Here is a 21644-nt window from a genome sequence, read left to right on the forward strand (position 1 = left end):
GGCACTAGTGATGCTTCTGCGGCGGCGGCGGCGGCGCCGACGGCGACGGCGGCCGATCTGGTGACGGCGGCATCGCCTTGCCTACGAATGGTAGCGGTGGTATGCCTTTGATTATCACGGTGACGATGCGGTAGCAGTCTTGCGTTGCCGACTACGAAAAGGCGGCTGCCATTGCAGCTGTTGGGATCGTGAGTGTTCACCGTGGCGCTGTGGACTGCCGTCAAGAAGTGTAGCCGAAGCAGCTGATGCGACGGCCGCGATGGCGGCGGGAGTGTTCAGGCTTCGGCAGTGTGTGTCCGTCTGTCTGTCTGTCCGTATATGTGTCTGTGGAGTGCCGCGAGTATGACCGGGTGCTGGTGGATCTACAAGGCGATACGTCTGACGATGAATGTCGGATCTGAGCGGCCGCGGCGAGTGTTTTGCGTGCGTGTGTGAGTCTCCGTGTGTATGTGCAGCACTATATGCGCCGTGAAGCTGCCTTTTGCTGCTGCAAGAGCACTCAAGCTGAAGTCAAGTGCCACTGTTGTTTAAAGCTGGCACAATCGCCAGCCTGGATGGCTGGTTAGTTGGCGAAGGCAGCACCTCTCTGCCAGGAGCCGAGCTGTTACTTCTTTGCTGCCACTAAGAGCCACTGTTGTCGCTTTTGCGGCGTTCACCCAGTTGAACTCACATCAGCCTTTTCCTGCTGCAGCCCTACAATCACAACAACGGCAAATGACATCGACAAAGACGAGAGACAGACGCCTTCTTTACTGAAGTCTGCCGAAACGATGTTCATAAAAGCGTTTATTCGGCTGTTTCCTGACTATCTTTCGTCTGACGAAGCCGATAAGGGCGAGGGTGAAGCATGAGTCTACAGTTACCGCCCGCTATCGAGTACTGCATTCGATTACGGGAGCAGCACATTGGTACCCAAAATCTCCCCTACAAATAGTGACCTCTTGGTCTCAGGAAGACGAACAATCGTAACCGAATTTCAATATACGCTATTTGAGTCTATTGCATGAATGTCATGTCCTTGAGGTCAGCGGTTAATAGTCAGTCATGACGAATAAACGCATTTTCATCACCGGTCCTAGTAACTTCTAGCTAGGCCAACAGTGTTGCGACAGTTACTGTTGCCTCTGCTATTAGCGCTGTTACGGCAGTTCGCAATGTAGTTGTGTGACCGGCTAGTGGACTAACTGGCTGGTCTCCCAGTTGCGTGCTCAGCCGGCTGTTAGCTACATTGGCGGGATCGCATTAGTTCTTTTGGATCTCGGATACTCCTTCGTTGGCGGTGATGACGTATGGGTGCGGTAATATGTAATAGCGAGGCTGGCGTTGCAGCGTTATCGACTTCGGTCGTAGCGATTGTATGTGTAGCCTCGTATAGCATCGCATAGCTTAGCTTGGGTCGACAGATAGCCAGCGGGCAGATTGACTAACCAACGAAGCGGACGTGGTAAAAGACGTGGTCGTCTCTTCGATTTCGATATCAACATGGTAATTTTCAGACAATTTTTCAACGTCGCACGAGCTTCTTCGCGCAGTAAAACCCGTATGGCGGGTTTCGGCCTGGTAAGCAGTGGTTCGATAGAGCTGATGTAGGACGCTGAAAAGTCAGAATTCAGCTGTCGAGAATACCGAAATTGCATACAGACGAATGTTGCACACGAACGTTTTTCCGTACGGCGGTGTGCGATAGAAATATAGGACGCAAAAATGTTATTTACTCAAAATAGGGTAGGCATTATATTGTAAACAATAATGTGTAAACGAGAAAAATTCAGCTGAAGTTTCAAAAAGTCGGAAAGTAATTGATAGAAACTTGATCGGCGGTGGGGGGCCAGTAAAAAGTTAAAATTTCTTCTAGTTACAGCAGTTACTGTTTAAAGATGTACTACTACATGAAATTAGTTAGAGAAAGCATGATTACGTTATAGATAAGGACATTTGCTTAATGCTATCTTAGGGGCCAGGGGTGTTTGCAGCGTCACCTTTGATGAGGGGCGCCGGTGCACAGCTGGCTTTCGAATTTTTACCACCGTTGCTAAGCGTGGCTTGTTTGTTAGGGTCAGCAGCAGCGGCGGTGACGGTGGTTGATTCTACTACACTTCTGTAATAAAAAGGGCTTCTTGCAAAAGGCTTTCTCTTTGTAAATCAAACGCCTTCGAGCCCTCGCGTGTCAGCTTTATTTGTATGCATTAAATATGGCGCCCATCGTGCAGTCACTCTGCGTACTGCGCCGCCAAGCATCGCACTGAACGAAGTCGAAAAAAAAAAGAAAATCGTAAAGAAATCAGAAAAGCAAGAAGCCTCTCCGTTGCTGCGTCTTCTTTCGCAGTGGCTCAACGGATCCCTCCATGGGGTCTATCTGAGCTGGAACACCAGAGTCCTTTCGAAGCATCCTGACGCCTTGAACGAGCAGCAGTAGCAGCAGCGGCAGCGGCAGGATCAAACCCAGGCAAAATAATCCCGGGCCTAGGACAGCACCAAACGAAAACCAACCAAGCAACCAGCAAGTCGAGTCTTCGTCTAGACAAAAACCTGGCCCGAAGACTTGATCTGATTTCTGCTGTTAATTGGCCAATGGCCGCGATCGCCCGACGACGCTAGTTAATTTTCGAAGCGCGTAGCACGACTGTCGTTCTAATTGCATTGAAGCTCGCTGTATCTTAGAATGATTTCATTTCTCATAGTTCTGCCAAGCAACGGCACCGCCATCAGAAACCAACAGCGTGTACCCAGCCGTAGACGGATTTTGTATCCGCAAACCCGATCCGTAGAACAGTAAATGTGTGAAGATACTAAGACATCATGGCTGGCGACAACTTATTATAATAACGCATTTGATTTTCACTATGTAGGAAGAGACGTTGACGACCTTCGCTATCGAAACCGGGAACCGCTATTGGTAGAAACAGCAACAACAAACTATAGGGAAACGGGCGTCTGACACAACGAGAAGGTATCGCCACTCCTCCAAAACGAGAAACAGGAACCAACGCAGTACGGTGGCAGTCTCAGCAGTAGCTGGAACAGCTCTAATAAAGACAACCTAGCAGAGACGTATCGATAATTTCGTTGTGCGTTCTCTGAGGTCATGTGATGCATTCGCGCCCGTAGAAGGTTACGTGTCATGCTGGTTTATAACGCTGGTAGCTCAGTGAACTGCAAATTGCTACTCTGCGTTGGCCGGTAAGAACTTCAGCACTTTTACAAAAGGTTGCCATTTTAGGTTCTAAGAAATCTATGGCATCGTGATTCTGGGTGCGTTCTGGGGTCGCGGTTTATACAGAATTAAAGGAGAATGAATTTATTTCTATTATATTGTAGTCGGTCTATAAAGGAAAGGCTTGGTATGAACGTGAACCAATGAAAAAGTAAATTTGTTTATGTTTAGCCGAAATTGTATGGAGAAGTTGACTTTTGTCCCATGGGATGAGAGCCGAGTTACGTTGAAACGGATAACATAAGTCTTAAATGGATGGCAATAGATTGAAACGGATCAACGTCCGCACTTCCAACGTACCCCGAGAATAGATTCGATGAACCAAAAGGTTTTACAGATGTCGATAAGAAGATCTCCTTAGCCCCTAATATTTTAAGCATAGGAGGTCGTACCTTTGGCGTCAGATATCATTGTAAATTTGAAAGAGAGGGTAAAGCGCCATGATGAGCTGTATTTTTAGGTGATATTATTTTGTATAGCGTAATCTGCTATGAGCCGGTCGAATTAGAGTAAAAAAACTCACTTCATCCAAGTAGGCTGGATTAGAATTCTTGTCTCCTCGAGGAGAATCGACCTATAACAGTGCTATTATATTTTATTGTGACCTCAAAGTTGGCAAACTTAGTTGAAGGAACTTAGGGGTCTTATGGCCCTATATCGGGCCTGTACAATCGACCGCTGCATACCTTATAATGACAGAAACGTAGCAAGCTTATCCTGTTGCAAATACGTTGTAGTCTTGCCTTTAGTTTTTAGAAATAAGCTTCTCTTCGGAAATTGTTCAGAGTTATTCCGAAGTCGATGGACCTTTGAGTATGCTCCGTCTCACAACGCTAAAGTACGCTCGCGCGATTCTTATGTACTCTTACCTTGACGTATATTGAAAACGTATATCCTAGCTATTTCCTGATTTAGCTTGCTTCTTTTACACAATGAACGTATCAAAGAAGTTAGTTTTAATTTAGCGATTTATTATCTGAAACAAATTATGCGAAAGCGAACGTCCAGGCAATTTTGCACCAATCTGCAGAGTCGAACCGCTCGCTGTCTGTCTATAGTTAAACAATAGATAGCTTTGTAGCGGATCTGGATCCTATAGCAATAATGGGAACAAAATATTTCGGACGCCATTATAGGAAATTAGACAGCAGAATAACCAGTCTCTCGATTGTTGTTTCGCAACACTGCATAAGGTCTCCATGTGCTCAAAACTAATAATACGTTAACTTATATACCTCAATAATTCTGCGCTAATTCATTTCTAAGTTCATTCATTTCTAAGATTAGGTTCATTCAGAGCGTGTTTTCTATCTGCTTCACCATAATAGCTAAACGCCTCGGGTGTTGCCTTCAAAGCCGTTACACTGAGATGTTAGTCATAATTGCTATAGCACCCCCGCGCCTTTCTCCTTCAGCAACAACATCGTATTTACATCCGCTATCGCATATATGTTTCTAACATTCACAAGCAGACAAATTACCGCTGAACTATCATGAGGACTTCTCGTTTTATAACAACACCGATGGGAAGTTTACCACCACCAAGGTTCGATGCCTGTTATTTCTGCTGAAAGATAATGTTTCAGGTTCTCTAACAAAACGCTGACGCAACCCGCGACTACAGCGATAGCCAGTAACGAGGTCGGCATCGGCTCTGTTAACAGATCGTGCTGTTTGCAATGAAGTTATCATTCAAATCCTCATATCATGACCTCTCATCTCGTGCTCTCCTAATCCTTTCGAGCCGTTCTTCGGCCATATCGTCAACGATGGAAGCAGTGCGACTATAAATTTAGCGCCAGGGTAAATGTGCCCTTCTTGAACAGGATGTTCTATACGTCAATACATTTACGTTCGTACCATTCACTGTAGTACTGATATAAATACATAGTTAATCGTTAATCTGTTCAAGTTCTTCATGACAACATCACTCATCAGCCAATCCATCTGTTCATTACTTGTGTTACTAAGATGATTTTTCGGCGAAGACAGGTAGAACAAAGATTTCGGACGCCAGCAGTAGCGTGAAGGTTGAATTTGCAACGCGATCGGAGCCGTTCACACCACTATAATAATGACTAGTTTGACTTGGTTTTATGTCCCAGGTTTTACATTGTTAAAATAATTAAGATTTGTCCGTTAGTACGAGGCAAGAAATGTGGCACGGACGGCGGCGATGCTGGCAGACCAAACAGCAGCTAAGTAACCGAGCAGACCAATGTGCTACCGGTAGTGGCGCTAGTCGCATGGTAAGTGGCCGAGCGCTGACATTTAGCCCTGACCGCCTTCGTAGCTTAACTGCAACCACTTCTATAGAACCATGGCTATATTGTCTCGCCAACGTGGATCGTTTCGCTTGGTCATGGTTGTTCGGCAATGAAGAACGAGCATAGCGCTTTATAATGGCACTTTGCACCAAAAAAAGTACCAGTATACAACGAGAACTAGCCTTATAATAGGGTTCCGACAAACACTATATTAGCTATCGGTGTACTATAGCACATCACGACCGAAGGTCAGAATGAAACGCGAATTAATATTCAATAAACAACAAGCACTGAAACTATTATTATTGTTGTTTATATTAATATTTCCAATGTTTTTGGTTATAATTAGCAATGTATGCCGTCAACAATAGAGGATCGCAGTTATCCTTGCTCCGATAACTATTATAAGGTCCGATGATCTTGGCAGTTTGATGATGTACTCTGTTCAGTTCAATTGAAGCTTCGATAATGGTATTAGCTGACAAACCCGCGCTTATTGAAGGACCCATGTGCACAATGAAGTATCGTTTGAGGTGTCGATTGGATCGACCTCTATTCCATCGTGAGGAATTGAACTGAACACCTCACTAAGGTCAGCGTGTTCATTTAATACGCTATTGCGTGTTTTTGACTGGTTCGTGGAAGACAAATGAAGAGAAGAACTTTTTGACAATAGCGGAAATTTTGGTAAGATTAAGTTTAAAAAACAAGTAAATACAAACATAAATAGTAACTGTGACAGTTTACAGCTGTAGTTTATTACTGACAATAAACAGAGTCGTGATTACGTGAATGGAAGTAACGTAAAACGGAGTACCGTTGTTATACGTAAGCGGCCCTGTCTGAATGTGAACATTAAACGTTTTGACTTCGAATTTCGAGAAAATGTTTACCGGAAGAAGAACGCCTTTCGGGTGATGAAAACGCCCGATCTTGCTTGGAAACGCTACATTGAAATCGTTGGCAAAATACCTTCGCGAGAAGCTATCGATTTATATATATATATAGCGAATGAAAACTATATTGGTATATTCCTTTTGAAGATGACGTCAATGGCAATTTTCTAGCTATAAAAAATCATATTTGTAGGGAGTTGTTCGTTTAGAATCATCGTTATCGACACCTCTGGCCCAACAAAAGGATCCCAACTTCTTTCACCGTCAACAAGCTGTACGCCCACAAGATTTTGGATTTCTTCCAACAACGTCAGACTGCCGACGAAAACTTATATATTAACTCATATATAAAACTTATGTATTAAAGGGTTATATATTAACTTAGATATAATTCATATTTCACCATTTTTAGAGACATTAGTAGCGGCTTTCTGCAAAAAATCAACAGGTCCAAGAGCAACGAAGTATTCCACCAAACAGACTTTGAAAAAATACTATTTTGCTGAGCAATGTTATTGCAAAACGAGAATCGAAATATGTTTATTTTTTTTTATCAGGCCGAAAATTGTGCGATCCTTAACATATACTAGAAAATTCCGCAGAATATATGTTATTCCTGGTTTATATTAGTGGAACGTTTTCGCACCATTAACTATAGGTTAGACGTTAGGCTGAACCCACAATTAAGCGTTTCCTAATGACCCGATAGATTTTATGTTTGCACAGGCCGAGTCATAATAGAAAAGTGGGTGAAGAGGAGCAACGGCAATCGCGAATAATTGCGACGATAAAAAAAACTCTTTGTTGCTGGCATGGCTTTGTTATGTACTTCGCTGTCGTTTTTTTTTTTTTTCTATCTCATGTTAGGAAACGGTTAATGCCTATTGTGAACTAAACAATGGAACCTTGAAGCGGTCATAATTTCCTTAATAAGGCAAAAAAAAACAGGAAAGTTTAAACGATGCTAGAATTTCTAATTGGAGTTTGAATAAGACTCACAAATCCTTGCACCGACTGCTTAAACAAAGTTCTTTGTCTACCAATGGTTTTGCTCGCTTACCACCTTTCTTTATGGCTATACTATATGTTATTGTAGGCACATCTACCACATTAATTAATTGACAAAGTTCTAATCAATCGCTTTTTACTTAAAGTATAGACAACACACTAACTGCTGATGGTAGCAGGACCCCAGACGAAAGTGTCAAATAAAAATTGAAAGCAATTCGTTTGATGTTTGCGCCCCTCTGTTCCTTATCGGTAGAAAACTACTACGGCTTTCGCTTACCCCAAAAGTAAAAATGGAATATCCGTCAAGTCGACGGCGTATGGTAAACACGTCGGCTGGTGTTTTATTTGTGTGGATCTCGACTGCTGAACGTGAAAAGAAGGAGAAATATCCCAGCTGTCGATGAAAGGAGTTCTCTTCTTAACGTCGGGGTGATAGTGCTGGTGCTTTGCCTGTTTGCAGCGAATTTTCATGTAAGTAACTATTTTCCGCCGCCATCAGGTGTTCTGATTTGAAAATTGCCTAGAGCGCCTTAAAGGATCATTACGATTTGATTAGTTCTGAAACCGAAGTAGCGATAGTCGAGTTTTAGAGATATGTTTGGTTCTACTTACGACAGCGTAAGGGCACTACCACGTTTCAACAAGCATAACTCAGCTTATGATTTCGATCATGCCATTATCTTGTACACCTACCAAGTAATTAAACCAACACAACGAAATAGCTAGTGACTATAATTGCGGTATGTGCGACGCCACGCGTGCTACCCTTAGCAATCCGGGAAATATCTTGGTTTGGCGGAATTTGTCTTCAGTGCAATTGAATTGTCCCCTCTATTGGATGCATGGATCAATGACCGCTTAGGGGAAATTCCTCAGACCACATCAACTAAAGAGACATTTTTGCCGACAAATCTCATATGTATATATATCACTTGGAGTAATGCCAAACAAGTATTAGGATATGTGAATTTATAATAAGAGTGGACTTTATCATCATTCATGTCGTAGTGCATGTAATGCTATAGCACGTATCTCGCTAACATTTGTATCCGACTTGTATGGAAGGTGAACCAGGTTTGAAACCTAGCAGAGGGAGATTCCGAGAAATCCAAGGAGACAATGAATGACGGATTGAAAAAAGGGGCACTCAGATAGAATATGGATTAGAAGTTTTAGAAAAAAAAACTCAAGCTATGTTTACAGGAAACATGTAACACTAACTAAAAAAATGCAAAGGTTCTACACGGCGAATGTTAATGACAGGGTAGACTGAAAAATGAAATTGTTATAAAAATAATAGGCTTTAAGAAGATACGCGTTGTAAAGGGGTCAGTGTAAACAAGTTAAATGGCTATTGCCAATTCTATAATGACCCGCGGTATCATTACACCTGCCGTAAAAGCCACAACTACTCGTCAGACATAGATTTTGATAGACATAGGGCTAGATTTTTTCTACCACTGCATGCAATGAAGGTGTTCCGTACCATGAAAATTTTCAACCATAACAGATTTAGTAATCAGTAAACATATACTGCCGTATATGAACAGTACGCAACAAGAAACATATATAATAGGTGTAGGTGGAATTTGCTGAAATTTTTCACAGTTATGATAATAAAGTTCAGGGCAATTGAACGACAGTGTATACAGACAACAAAAGCTGAGTCTAGATGTTTATATTGGCCATATTACAAACCTAGATGTAGTGAGCGGTATGCGCGTATCGGAAAAGACGATAGGGTGCACTGCTCGTGGAGCACAATTGCCGCGTCTGAACTTCTGAACGAACTAAATGATGCATCTGCGACTGCCTAAGCAACTATCAGGCAGTAAAGCTTATCGACGAGAACGAGACAGATCCGGCTAGAACCGTAACGTGTTCCAAAGTCCTTATTTGGATAGTAAGCGGCTGCTGACAGGGCAGCTCATCTTCGGCAAAAAAGCGACAAAGATCCTCGTATTCTCCTTGGCAAATTATTTGGTATTAAGATTTCAAAAACATTAAAATTCTAGTGGAAGCGTAAAAGTACGAGTAACAGTAAGAAACTAGGGGATGCTTCACAGATCCTTGCCACATTAAAAGCAGTCTTCAAAGTAATACACGATCAGTAAGATCAGTTTCACTCAATTAATCAGATCTTATCTTCAACGAATTGTGCGTCGCAACTTTGTAAAGCACTCCACGTAAATAAATAAAACTTTACTGCAAATGAAATCTCGGCAAAATATCTAGTCCGCCTTAATAGTCTATGAAAATTTCGATTTTACTGCCGTATAATTTTAGGCGCTTTCCGTCCAAATCTAGTTGTCACCCAGCCATCAGCCGTCACCCAGATCATGTTTATTCTTGTGATATTGAAGGAGGCACGAATATATCGAAATTGTCTAGTTTAACTATTACACCCAAAGGCTTCCATGAGTAGATCCTAGTCGCACCACTGTTTCCTCGAAGAAATAGAGAGAATATTATTAACAACAACAGTTTTTTATTGTTCTCTTCGGTACACAACAAAACAAAATGTACTTACTGAGTTCTCTGTGCTCGGATGCTCCTTATTGCGCCGAGCTGCTTACTGAGTGGTTGTTTCTCATGTACGTACCATATTTGCTGCTTTCAGGCATTGCACTTGTTGTAAATGTTCTATAGATACGATTTATACACTGGGCTGGCAGCTAATAAGGCGATAACTTGTAAGAAAAGAATAAGCTTAACTCATTTTTCTTTCTAGCCTTTATGTTCACTACACTAGACTGGAAAATATGCCTGTCGTTAATTAAAGTTGGCTAGGTCAGTCTCATCTTCTGAATTTTGTGAATCTAGAGAAATGAAAAAATGTCCAGGAAGCGAGGTGATTTCTTTCGCTTAGCCGCTTTCGACTTTTGATGTAGAGTTCCATGAGTTCGCGTCCATCATCGAGACGAATGCCGAGGCGGGAAGTGATAAATGTGGACTGCCTTGTTGTAGACATAGGCTACCAGCACCAGTCGAAGTCGCTGCTTGCCCGGCCGCCATGAGATTGCGTAACGTCAAAATATCTTGATCCCGGCGGGTAATCTGTCAAGGGGAACGCAGATGTACCAACTATATTGCACCCAATATTAGGTATCACCAACAAATTAATCTAAAGGATTGAGTATTTATAAATCACCGAGCCTTTCTCTACCTCATACTCAGGGGTCCAAGATTGGTCAGCTTCTAGGCGAAAAGAGCCGATGTGCTTCTGGTCTGGAGCCTGGCTACCCCATTCCTGCGAAGCGGCTCGACATGCCAAAGCAGAACGAATACAGGAGAATTAATTACATAACCATTTCTACACTTAATTGTTACAGCCCCCGCCAACAGTCAATGCTGCAACCATTTACAATAAAATAAGTGGGTTCAGATGAATGCTATGTCATGTCCATAATGAGAGCAAGCAAAGAGCATTGAGGTCTAGCTGTTTTTTTAGGCATCATTTACCTGTGGGCTAAGCATTGAGAAGTACTGTTTTCCTGTTGATTTTTCATATAAATGATAAATTTGGCCCGGTGCCTGGAAATAAAACAAATCTTAATGTTCCAGATTCACTTATATATATATAAAACTTATAATGTTATTTTATAAGCTACGACTACTTGAGAAAGAATATGCAAGTATTTACGCTGTGTGTAATCGACCCTATGCTCAATCTCTTATCATTACCTTTCGAAAGCTACATTGGACTTCATGCAGTTTCTGATCTCGTTGAGCCGATTCCAGAACCTATTGACAATTTTCGAAGACTTCATTAATACCTTCATATACAGAAATTAAATGATATAACCATCTATTACGCCACGAACCTCCTTGTTTAATAGGCATTAAAATTGATGACACAAAATTATGCGTTTAGAGATACCGCAAACTTAGAGAAACACTCAAAGCACTGCTTACCGAAATCGCTTGCTGCCGAAGAAATTTCATCTGGTCTACAATAGGTTTCAATTTGTTGCATGCATTAGCTTGAACAAAGTTGTTTGCCTGTAAGTAAGCACGTATCATGCGAAACTTATTACCATACTCAAGTAAGTTACATGCATCACCTTTCAATTAATACATATTCACATATACCCAAAAATAATCGTAGAACTCTGATCGGAAGCATCGAATAACATGAGAAACAAAATGAGTTATCGCGGATCAAATTTGAATAAAACTATCCAACTGCGGACAGTGAAATGACAACAATGAAACGGATTTAAAAAGACTACATTTTATGAGACAGTTGCTAATTTTATCAGGTCTTCGATCTTTAATTAACTTTCTTTTATTGGCAGATAGCTGTGCCCATCGATAGAGCCTCTAAATTGGCAAATAAATACACACGAGTTTTACATTAGCCACGCGGTCTATTATGATAAATTTTACGTCATACTGTTCGCAAAAACTTGTAGAGGACTGGCCACGCCGTTCTACTACAGATTCAAGTTGTTTTTTTTCTTTGTATCACCGTAGCTTACTCTTAAAAGCTCAGTCATGGAATGCCGAACTATATGTTCGCACCATTTAATGGATTTTCGCATGATCAACAAACCTCATGTAACTGTTGAGCGAGTGCTACCACGTCTTCACGTGGCATTTTTGAGGGCGGCCCGTGTGGAGCGTTTGGAGAAATTTCCAATAGACGGATATTGTTCTTACTATGCCCATCGACTTCTGTAATTTGTATAAATTACAAATAATAATAAACATCTTAAAATTCGTTAATATCATTGATTGAAAAGGGGATTGTTTATATCCAGGTGTGAGCAATAAAAAGAAAGTGTGCCGTTATTAATTTGAACGTCTATACTTAAGTACACATTAAATAAGAAATAAATAATCAAAATCTTGAAGCATGTAAAGACACAGTAGTTAACTAACCACGTGGGCAAAATGGCTCTACTATAAACATCAAATCATTTTTTTTTAACTGATTTTTTAACTGCTGATTTTAACTGATACCACTATCTAATTTTGCGTATTCTAGCTACCTTGCCGTGCACAGTTAATGCTTTCCTCGTATTTACTTTGTGTGTGTAGATACTTGCGTCCACATGAACGTTCCATGGAAGTTCCGCTTTCATATATATATGTATAATATGATTTTATACAGCAGGAAAGAACCTACAGTTCGATAAATTTAACAGCCTGAATCAAGGACGTCTCGTAAAGGTCCTCAATCAAAACATTTTGCCTACTTTAGGTTATCAATGAACTATAAATGCCCTTTTTATTTTCTCAAACAGAAAAGAAATTATAATAATTATAATGCTGAGTCATATGACCCGACATTTGAATTTATTACGTTTAAAAGTGTCCTAGTTCTAAGACTGCCAAGGTAACTCAGTAAGATAAATCAGTATATTTGTTACAGATCTCCCAGAAATCACTGTTCTTTATTTTGGCTACATATAGTCATTGCTTGCGTAAAGCGGTTCTGTACTCAGTTCGGCAACTTTTCATTGCTTGCGTATATTTCAAGTGTTCAGGTAAATTTCAGTGATGTTACATGACCTTTTAAATGCGCCTTATTCAGTTCAGCTGTCTCAGTTACATATTACTAAGTTTATTTAGTGGGTGGTGACCTCGGTGGAATAAAGCCCACCCGTCTGCACTGGGTAGATTCTGCTCTGTGGGCCCATTTTTTTTTTGCACTAACAGCATTACCCCTCTCCTAAAAAAAATGTGGAAGTTGTCCATACTCGAGTTTTTGCCAACCCCAGGACGTTTCTCAGTCTAATTATCGTATCACTGAGAATCATTTTATGACTGATTGATAATGACATAAAAGATTGCAACTATATCACTGCTATACAGCTTCACGTGTAATCGTTCAGGCAACCTCTTCCCGAATTGTAATATGGTTTATCCTTCGTTCGCCACTAGTGGTACATACTGTTTATCTTACACAGATGTCCTTTATAGTAGAAACAATTAATGTCATTCTCAAACTGGAAAAAACACTTTCACTTTCTTTTCTGATTACCATGCCCTAATCATTGAAACGAATTCGCTGAAATTGGCACTTAAACAGCTTCAGTTCTAGCAAAAGCAAGACGAACTATAAGATAACCGGTCAATGGGCGTCGGTCGATGGTCTACTAGAACCCAGAAGGAACGGTTAGTAGTTGAGACCGCATGCGAAAATTGCTTGTGTGACCGCTGACATCGTTGGTAAGCTGCCGTTTCAAGAATCGACCTAAGCACTATTTTTTTGGTAGATATATGCTCGGGCTTTTTTACGCGCTTACTAAATTATCGTCGTAATACGCGTTCGAATTCGACTACTAGGCTTAAAAGTACCTGAAGTGGTACTAGTTTGATTCCTCACTGGAAACCAGCCACCTGAAATGATGCCTAAAGGCAGTACGAGCCGTAAAACTAAAAAACATCTATTTAATTACAGTCTACACAACTTACCCATTATATCGACAAGGAGTTCTAATAATTAACAGTATTTTTCGCGTAAATACGATTTTTAATTCTATTCAAGATTTTAAATCACCGGAAAAAATAATATTCAATTTTACATTGAGTTAACAGTTACATAAAGTTCTCTTTGCGACCCGCTTCGTTCGGTCACAAGAGGCTGATATCGGACTTAAATATTCGTTGAGGGCCGCCATTGTGAACTGTCTGTTTACAATTTTGACTTCTGCTCTCTGTGTATAGCCGCGGAAGAAACGTCAGATTCATTCTGCTGCGGGGAGCTTCCATCATCATATAGTGAAGGGTGTATTTATTTTCAATAAATGCTATTTGTAGAGTACATTACGATTGTTTAGTGTACTAGCACATTTATGAGCTGTAATGTAAGGTATGCGGGTGGAGCAGTGTAAATATTGTAGATGATGTCAGTTTTGCTACGTTCTTTAGAAGTGTGGCGTGGAGAAGGATGGCTCGATGTCAAATTTTGTTACACTTCTATAGCCTCTGCCATTAAATATTTCAAAGGGACATTGTCATGGTATGAATCTTCTCTTTTCTACGCAAAATAAAACTATAAACAGGTATTACTTTGCTTAGTTTGCCAGTAAAAAAGGAAAAAGTTGGCCTGAAATTTTCATCATAATAGTAATTTATGTTGTCAGAGACACTACTGGCTGGAGACTGTCGGCTTAGAGAGCCATTGCTGCAAAATGCCACGTGTTTATTAATAAACAGCACTAATATCATATTAAACGTACGTCATCCTAAGCCTTCTATAAAAAAAAAAAAAAAAAAACGCGTCAGTCTTTCACAATTTTTTGTATCATTAAAAAACTACCTCCCCGTCGGGGAATCGAACCCCGGTCTCCCGCGTGACAGGCGGGGATACTGACCACTATACTAACGAGGAACACGGCAATTTACGATCAGAAAACCGAATGAAGCAAACAGAAGTCGTGTTTTATGTCCGGTACGGAAGCCCTTAGGAGTTACTTCGCCAACGAAAAGTGTTTGCACCTAAAGATAAGACTCACCGATTTTTTTCAACACTATTAAAATAGAAGAACGTGTCTAATGTTCATTATTGATAATTATCTTAGCCCATAAACGTGGCGTTTGAAAGTACGCGTTTTTCCGGTTACGTCAATTTTAATTTATTTAAAAATATCTCCAGTTTTTCAAAGCAAAGAAGTATGTTTTAATCATTCAACTTGTACAATAATTATAGGATACATTTATTATACAATTACACCAGCCACTTAAAAAGTAAACCCAGGAAAATAAACCTGACACTCGCTAGTAATAAGTATGGGTTAGCTGGAAGAAACGTCGCGACAATAAATACAATAATATATCATGTTTACCGTAGCATTTTATTATGCTATTTTATTTTTTATTAATATTGTTGTTATTATAGTCACCTCTTTTTCGTCTCCAGTTTCTCGTTTTCTTCGTTGGCGTTCTTGGTTATTTTATGGTGTTCGACTGTTTTATCCTTAAGTCACTACTGATGTACTAACTTGAATAAAAATAATCAACCTGCTGTTCGTTTGCTGATGCTCATTTGCAGTTGCCTTTCATCGGAAGATTCATTGCGGAGGATTGAATAGTCCGTCACTAAATCAGAACAAATATATATAGATATATGCGTTACATTATTGACCCAACGATAATATACTAGCCAAACAGCCTTTTTTCGCTGGAAATCAGTCTTAACCAGTAATCATAATAAATGTACGATTATTATTCTACGTTTCGTTGATTGAGCCATTGGTATCAGTAATCCATATACTGCCATTTACAGTGATGTTAATACTATAAACTATATTTTTTGTTTGCACAAGTAAGTTAAGCTATATCAGTCACTTAATATTACTCTAATATATGCATTAATTGCAATTGCAACTCACTAGAATCTTAAGTTATACGTTTTGTTATGCAACAGCCTACGTGTCTTGTAGCATTCTCTCACGCGCTGCCCACAAATGCGCAATAGCGCTAAGCGTTATAATTTTTGTCGTGAAGTTTGACATTCCCTTAAAAACTTAAGATCTTTTTCATAGTCCTATATCACACTATCACACTTCAGCGTATATAAACGGAGCACTAATTCAAAATCAATTACAACGATACTAATGAAGTAACGATAAAATACAGGATCTTTCTGCTTACATGCTTATAAGGTTGGCTCACACTATATCGCCTGGTATATATCACTATACCTACAAGTACATATATATATATATATATATATTTCCAGTACATTCTATTAATACTGAAGCATTATTCCTGCTGTCTTGTCATACAAAATTGCACATAGTTTGCGGAACATAAAGAATGCCGGGAAAGCGCATAACGACAGAATCAATACGAATTGGGTGGGCTGTATCTCCAGCTGGAGAATAAGTTTTTCAATACTAATTCTTTCGCTAAAGGAGCGAGCACTGCTTATCTCGAATGGCGAATGTTACCATAATACCTATAAGTTTTCGTCTCAGCTCCATATATATGGCGGTTAGTAATACAAGAACGCTAAAATGGACTTGCAGTCGACAACCTTCCCCTTTTTCGTAAACCTAAGAGTTATCACTTGCTCTCATTTCCAAGCTACCGGTACTTGCTTATTCTCACTGGATACGGGTCTATTTAAACAGGGGCATATTATTACGGGTGGTGTTCTACACCTTACATCGGCGCTGTAGAAATACGTGTACAATTAGTTGTGATAGGATAAGTGTGTATTGACGCAGACTTCTTCTCTTTCCGCTCGTCATTATTTCTCATTTGACTGCGTTTATCTTCAACTCGTCTTTTCCTGGCCATCTGCACACTCGGAAAATGACCTGCTGGTCGAATCAATCACCCCATTGCTTAATTGACTTTTTCAATGACTTTTCGATGCGTTTACTGCAGCAAGTTATTACATTGGACTTCCAGATTATATAGATATGAAGAACCTCGTTTTTTCATGACCAAGGTAGGTATATAAGACATACGTTAAATAATCAAATTCTAATACATAAAAGTGAAGTAAGGCCATAGTTACGCTGAAGTAGCAAATCTTAAGAAACCAATAATCGAAAACAGTTGCTTTAGTAGCTTTATACAAATACGGTTGGCTGTCCCGAATAATTAATTGAAAAATATTGTAAACGTGGAAAAGAAGCACACATGGAAGAGCTAACATGCATTATCTTTCTACAACAAGCGATGTCACGTATGAGCATTAAAACGCACGCTATAACTCTTACACTATGAATGAATACTGAATAATAGTGATTTACCTAAGTGCTTGCAACTGTCAGCGAAAAAAATATATCTTGACTTTCGACATTGTACCGCTGTTTGAACATATCCTTCTTTTTGTTGTTATCGTTATAGCAAAAACTTTCCTCATTTCTGTAGGCCGTTTACTTTTTTTGGAATTTATTTTTTGTGGACTTTATTTCGCTTGCCATAAGCTGTTATTGTTGTTAATGAAAGAAAATGTCATACCAAACGTGGGCAGCATAAAGCGTTGCCATCGTACTCAACCTAGTCAATGTCAATTTAATGACCACCTATAACAATGGGTCCTGGTGAGTATGACCACTTATTTTGTCAGATGTACTTCTACAGTCGACACCGACGCACAGTAAACTATGAATCATTTTTTTCTGCCTCAGTTGCCATGGACGACAATATTTTCTTGTATATAAAATAAATTTTGATCCTTATGCATATATAACCTTTAAAAAACACCTCCTTCATTGCGCATGTTTTAGATAGAGGTGCTAAAAAAAAGATTTTGAATGACTGTCACATCAAATTCTTTACGTCATCTCGTCTTATTTAATTTAGAACTGAATCCAGTTATCCCCGGCGTTCGTTGTAGAACCCGTCATATTAGTCGTCGCTGGAGCAGTTGTAGGTACGGGACGAAGATTACTCGACGCAGCCGTAGGCGGAGATGCTATCGTACCAGCAGATAACGCCGGTGATGCCGTGCTCTTCCCTCCTGGTGCAGGAAGTTTTATACCACTAGGTGGAGGTGGCAACAAGATGCCGGCGGTTCCGGTTCCAGTAGCACGTTCGCCGCGGGGTCGGCTGCTGACACTGCCTGATTTCTTGCTGAAATTGCAGGTGATTTTAATTGTTTGACCTTCTTTAAAGCCAAGATCAAGTGCAGGCGCGGCGGCACCGTTGTCTTGAGATGCGATAGCATCTTCTTCCTTGCTTTTGTGTACCCACTTAAAATGGTCCTGTAGGGCCACATTCAAGTCAAATGAGTCGCTCCTAAAGACAAAATATGACAGATAATTTAGTGCAGGGAGATTACAGCAAACTTATTGCAATAGATGAACCGAGACGCAATTATTAAACTAGCGAATCCACTAACCGTCCTATTTATTTGTTGATATAAATAAAAAAATATATATATAATACTGGTTTAATTCTAGGTTACCTTCAGCCTTCATTGTGTAATCAATTTCTAACACGATGAAAACTTCATTTTCCGTGGAAATATTTCTTGGAACCAGCGAAGATCAGAGTTATGAACGGAGTGGCTTGTTTAAATTCTCAGCTTTATCTAGTTCTGTCACTATAGACATTATTGAGATCAAAATTAAGAAAAGAATATTTAGTACATGCCGATTTGTAAAGTGATTTTACTTCAAGAGAAAGCTCTTTTTGCTCACCGGTCAGCGAAACCTAATCCAATAAATGCTGTTCGTCCATCATCGTCCTTCAGTCGTACAACAAAGTAACGAGATGAATCCGTTACGGTCTCGATCGCCACTCCCGGATATTCTTCAATCGGACATTTGGCAAACAGTTCGCCTGAAAAGACGTCCAAATATATATCCAAGATGCTGAATGATATTCCCAAATTTCTCTTTTAATAGACAATGGCTGGGCACATTATCCAAAGCACTTTCTCTTAATGAGATATTTAGCTCAGAAAAAGAAAATCAAATGTGACCAACCGGTGCTCCTATCTTCAAGCTTAAGACAACAATCGGTTCCCTTGGCAATAAGCTTCAGACGTCCCGTCCAGTCCGGCTGATCCAAACGCCAATCCGATGCCTGTGTCAAACACGAAATAAATAAATGATTATGGTACCCCGATTCAGCTTATCGAGCTACTTTTACGAATGTAAAATAGTGGACTTGTGAGATCGCTACACCGTTAACCTTTTAGCGATTCCAGAGCTAACGAATTTTTTTGTTGCGAACAACTGCTAAAATATAGCCATATCAATGCAACACGCTTATTTGAAATACATGTATCCAAAATTAAATCAACTTGTTCAAAGGAATTCTCATAAAAAACAGTTAAACAACCCCATATAAGAATATGTTTCTAGCCTTGAACGGTATTTCCATCAACTTTCAACTATTCAATGGTACTTAGTGTTAGGTGCCACTGAATAGCCGGTATCTTGTCAAGAAGTAAGGCAATCAACCACTATAAGAGGACAAACAGTTTAGTCAACCTGTCTGAATCGATGGCACCCCTGGTTCCAAAACATGGCCTTACCTTATAGCCTTTATTTGTTGTTAGAGGAGGAATCTTGTAGATAAATACCTCGTTTTTTACCAAAAGCACCGATTCGTAGTCTTCCATTCTGAAATCAAATGGAGCACTCCACTTTAGTTCATTCATTGCTTTTCCTTTTCATAAATTCTACTTGTAATTGACTTATACGATCAACATGCTTATTTTAGAGAACACGTTAATCCAAATCAAGATCTACTCATACTAACAATAAGGTTGGCTTTTTATTTTTGAGCTCGCTTCTTTAAAGCTCGCTTCGCTGTTTAAAGTTGTTAAAGAAAAGCCTTCGAGCCGATTGTACTAGGGTGTTTTTGTATGTGCATACACTCCATGGTTCCATGACCAGACGAACAGTGTAGAGCGAAGTATGCTACTGAACAGTTTCGTATATTACTTCTGTGATTGCTTTTTTTATGGAATTATATTAATTATCGTTGATTATTTTTTTACTAAATGTAATTTCACATCGATGGATTTTCATTAGCTTCTCCTTATTGTTTCTATATAAGAATCTCAGGGGCCAACACTATAAGTTCAATGAATCAAGTTCAGTTGTACTAGTCACAAACGACACTTCTAAGCACACAAGGAATACACGAAAATATACTTGTCTCTCTAAAAGTTACTATTATTAATGTTAGAGTAAGTAAAATTTACTTTCGATTCTAGGCAATCTTTTTAATGAAAGCCGATATATCAAAACAGAATCACTTACCCAATGGTCCCATTACCTTTACTGTCATGCTTTCAAGGTCTTACGTTTTTCATGTATAGCATTATCCTTTGAGGGAAACTTAAAAAGCAGTTTCTTATCAGTATATGCATAACGGGCATCTAGTGCGTCCCAGCCCATTTAGAAACTATATGAAGCCACTAAATGTTTCTGCGTGTAACAATTCCATGCTTGCAGTTGATACTCGCTAAACTTTTATTATGGTTATTATTTTCATCTCTCATCTTAACTTATTAGATATCCTGAAATGTTCACTTATAATAAATGAAGGAAGGAGTATAACTACCGTCATACCATATGTAATATATCTAGAGTAGTTTTTCTTTTTCTACATTAGAATCTACATTGTTACACACCTATGTATTTACTGCTCGCTGCTTAATGGATGATACTCGATTGAATTCTGAGTCTTTACCGCTGTCCCGCATATAACTTTTTTGAGCTTCGATTTCGTACTCTGTCTGTTCGTGTTCTGACGTAGGGTAGACGTGAATGATTGATCAAGAGCAAATTGTTATGTTTGCTATTGCTCAGAAGCGATTCATTAACAACTGACAATTGCACGTCCTGTACCAGCTTCTAACGATATCCACATGTAACCACTATTCTTCTTAGGAATACCACAGGGGGCAACTTATTGACAACTTGGATTACTCGCTTACGCTCACAGTCGAACTCAGCCCAATGCCACCGTACAACGCGACTGCAACCTTGAATCAATCTCAACGATTGCTACATGAGAAGGAACTTGGAATTAGAGTGAAATCTTTAGCTAACGACCATAGCCGTGTCGTTCGTTGTATCGTCGTGTTCAATCGACGTAATGTATCACTCGAGCCAGTTAGCTTCACAAATCCATAGCACGCACCAACAGCTAGACCATGAGCCGATTGTAATGTTGCCGACAGACGGCAGAGATCTGGAAGCAAGTATAAGCAGCCGAAAATCGTTCACTGCTCCCCCTTATTTTTGCCTTGTTACTATTTAGTTAGTCTGCCAGTTAGCCAACGATGAGACAATCCAGCCCGTAACAACCATGTAGTTTCTAACCGTATAACAAAGTCGTCTGGTTACTACTAGCCGACCACCAAGCGTTGCAACGAACCTCTCACGCACTTCCAGAAACATTTAAGGGTTTTCCTGAGTTGTCTGTCTTTCAGTGCGACTCTGATTGAGAAGAAGAACGCGACAGAACAAACGCAATAGGTGGCACACGGAAAAGAAAGCAAGCCGGAAGGTGTAAATTCTATCGGTATTACCCGTAGCTGCTCCCACTCTGGCTCCACAAACGCTTTCGAGGGAACGGTAGAGCCATCAATGGCAGTAGGAGTAGCAGTAGTCGCTGTTGTCGTCGTGTAAAGAGCCGATAGTTGGCTACTGTCCGCAACGAATGACAGAACGGGAATAACGAACATAATAATAACAACAGACAGCGGCAACCGTAGCTGCGACAAGTCGATAACGAAGGAAAGGGCTATAATACTGTCGTCTAGTGCAGACGATAATGCGCTTTTGTTTCTGTTATGGAAATGGCTGCTGGTACAAGGGTTTG

The 21644-nt window shown here is 40.0% G+C and overlaps 2 protein-coding genes, 1 long non-coding RNA gene and 1 other non-coding gene across 12 annotated transcripts; 1 reads left to right on the plus strand and 3 right to left on the minus strand.

Moving 5' to 3' along the window:
* The first annotated feature begins 146 nt into the window (after window positions 1–146).
* Window positions 147–15566, plus strand: LOC147754934 (uncharacterized). Of its 2 annotated transcripts, XR_015330520.1 has the most exons (3): window positions 147–1560; window positions 7642–7859; window positions 8454–15566. It is a non-coding gene; the product is annotated as an uncharacterized LOC147754934 (long non-coding RNA). The 2 variants fall into 2 exon arrangements; XR_015330519.1 differs by lacking the exon at window positions 147–1560 and having other exon boundaries at window positions 6176–7859.
* On the minus strand, window positions 9857–14040 carry LOC111253397 (uncharacterized protein C08B11.9). Of its 6 annotated transcripts, none has more exons than XM_022812721.2 (7): window positions 13812–14040; window positions 11944–12065; window positions 11304–11390; window positions 11073–11132; window positions 10851–10922; window positions 10555–10638; window positions 9857–10445 (listed from the first exon to the last, which is right to left on the minus strand). In XM_022812721.2, the coding sequence occupies exons 1-7, from the start codon at window positions 13813–13815 to the stop codon at window positions 10254–10256; spliced, it is 621 nt and encodes a 206-aa protein (XP_022668456.1). In that variant the 5' UTR covers window positions 13816–14040; the 3' UTR covers window positions 9857–10253. The 6 variants fall into 6 exon arrangements, with proteins under 6 accessions (XP_022668456.1, XP_086849563.1, XP_086849559.1 ...); XM_086993437.1 differs by lacking the exon at window positions 13812–14040 and adding an exon at window positions 13288–13595; XM_086993433.1 differs by lacking the exon at window positions 13812–14040 and adding an exon at window positions 12383–13223.
* Window positions 14659–14730, minus strand: TRNAD-GUC (transfer RNA aspartic acid (anticodon GUC)). Its single transcript has one exon. It is a non-coding gene; the product is annotated as a tRNA-Asp (tRNA).
* LOC111253102 (NECAP-like protein CG9132) lies at window positions 15175–21504 on the minus strand. 3 transcript variants are annotated; one of them, XM_086993431.1, is made up of 5 exons: window positions 21352–21504; window positions 19342–19429; window positions 18788–18887; window positions 18500–18641; window positions 15175–18095 (listed from the first exon to the last, which is right to left on the minus strand). In XM_086993431.1, exons 1-5 carry the CDS (start codon window positions 21405–21407, stop codon window positions 17657–17659), a joined length of 825 nt encoding a protein of 274 aa, XP_086849557.1. In that variant the 5' UTR covers window positions 21408–21504; the 3' UTR covers window positions 15175–17656. The 3 variants fall into 3 exon arrangements, with proteins under 3 accessions (XP_086849557.1, XP_022667769.1, XP_086849558.1); XM_022812034.2 differs by having other exon boundaries at window positions 20449–21479; XM_086993432.1 differs by lacking the exon at window positions 21352–21504 and adding an exon at window positions 20075–20369.
* Between the last annotated feature and the right edge of the window lie 140 nt (window positions 21505–21644).

The sequence above is a fragment of the Varroa destructor genome, unplaced genomic scaffold (genome assembly GCF_002443255.2).
Source record: "Varroa destructor unplaced genomic scaffold, Vdes_3.0 BEIS01000006.1, whole genome shotgun sequence".
In the NCBI taxonomy this organism is placed as follows: domain Eukaryota; kingdom Metazoa; phylum Arthropoda; class Arachnida; order Mesostigmata; family Varroidae; genus Varroa; species Varroa destructor.

What these genes read in the sequence shown, in the direction of transcription:
- LOC111253397 (XM_086993433.1), bottom strand. Translation starts at nt 12,458, where the DNA reads ATGGAACGTTCATGTGGACGCAAGTATCTACACACACAAAGTAAATAC. An exon ending in TTCGGCAGCAAGCGATTTCG is followed by an intron (nt 11,133 to 11,303) that starts GTAAGCAGTGCT and finishes AATTGTCAATAG; the next exon opens with GTTCTGGAATCGGCTCAACG. An exon ending in CTTGGACCCCTGAGTATGAG is followed by an intron (nt 10,446 to 10,554) that starts GTAGAGAAAGGC and finishes TCCCCTTGACAG; the next exon opens with ATTACCCGCCGGGATCAAGA.
- LOC111253102 (XM_086993431.1), bottom strand. Translation starts at nt 21,407, where the DNA reads ATGGCTCTACCGTTCCCTCGAAAGCGTTTGTGGAGCCAGAGTGGGAGC. An exon ending in CAGAGTGGGAGCAGCTACGG is followed by an intron (nt 19,430 to 21,351) that starts GTAATACCGATA and finishes ATTTGATTTCAG; the next exon opens with AATGGAAGACTACGAATCGG. An exon ending in CAACAAATAAAGGCTATAAG is followed by an intron (nt 18,888 to 19,341) that starts GTAAGGCCATGT and finishes TGTTTGACACAG; the next exon opens with GCATCGGATTGGCGTTTGGA.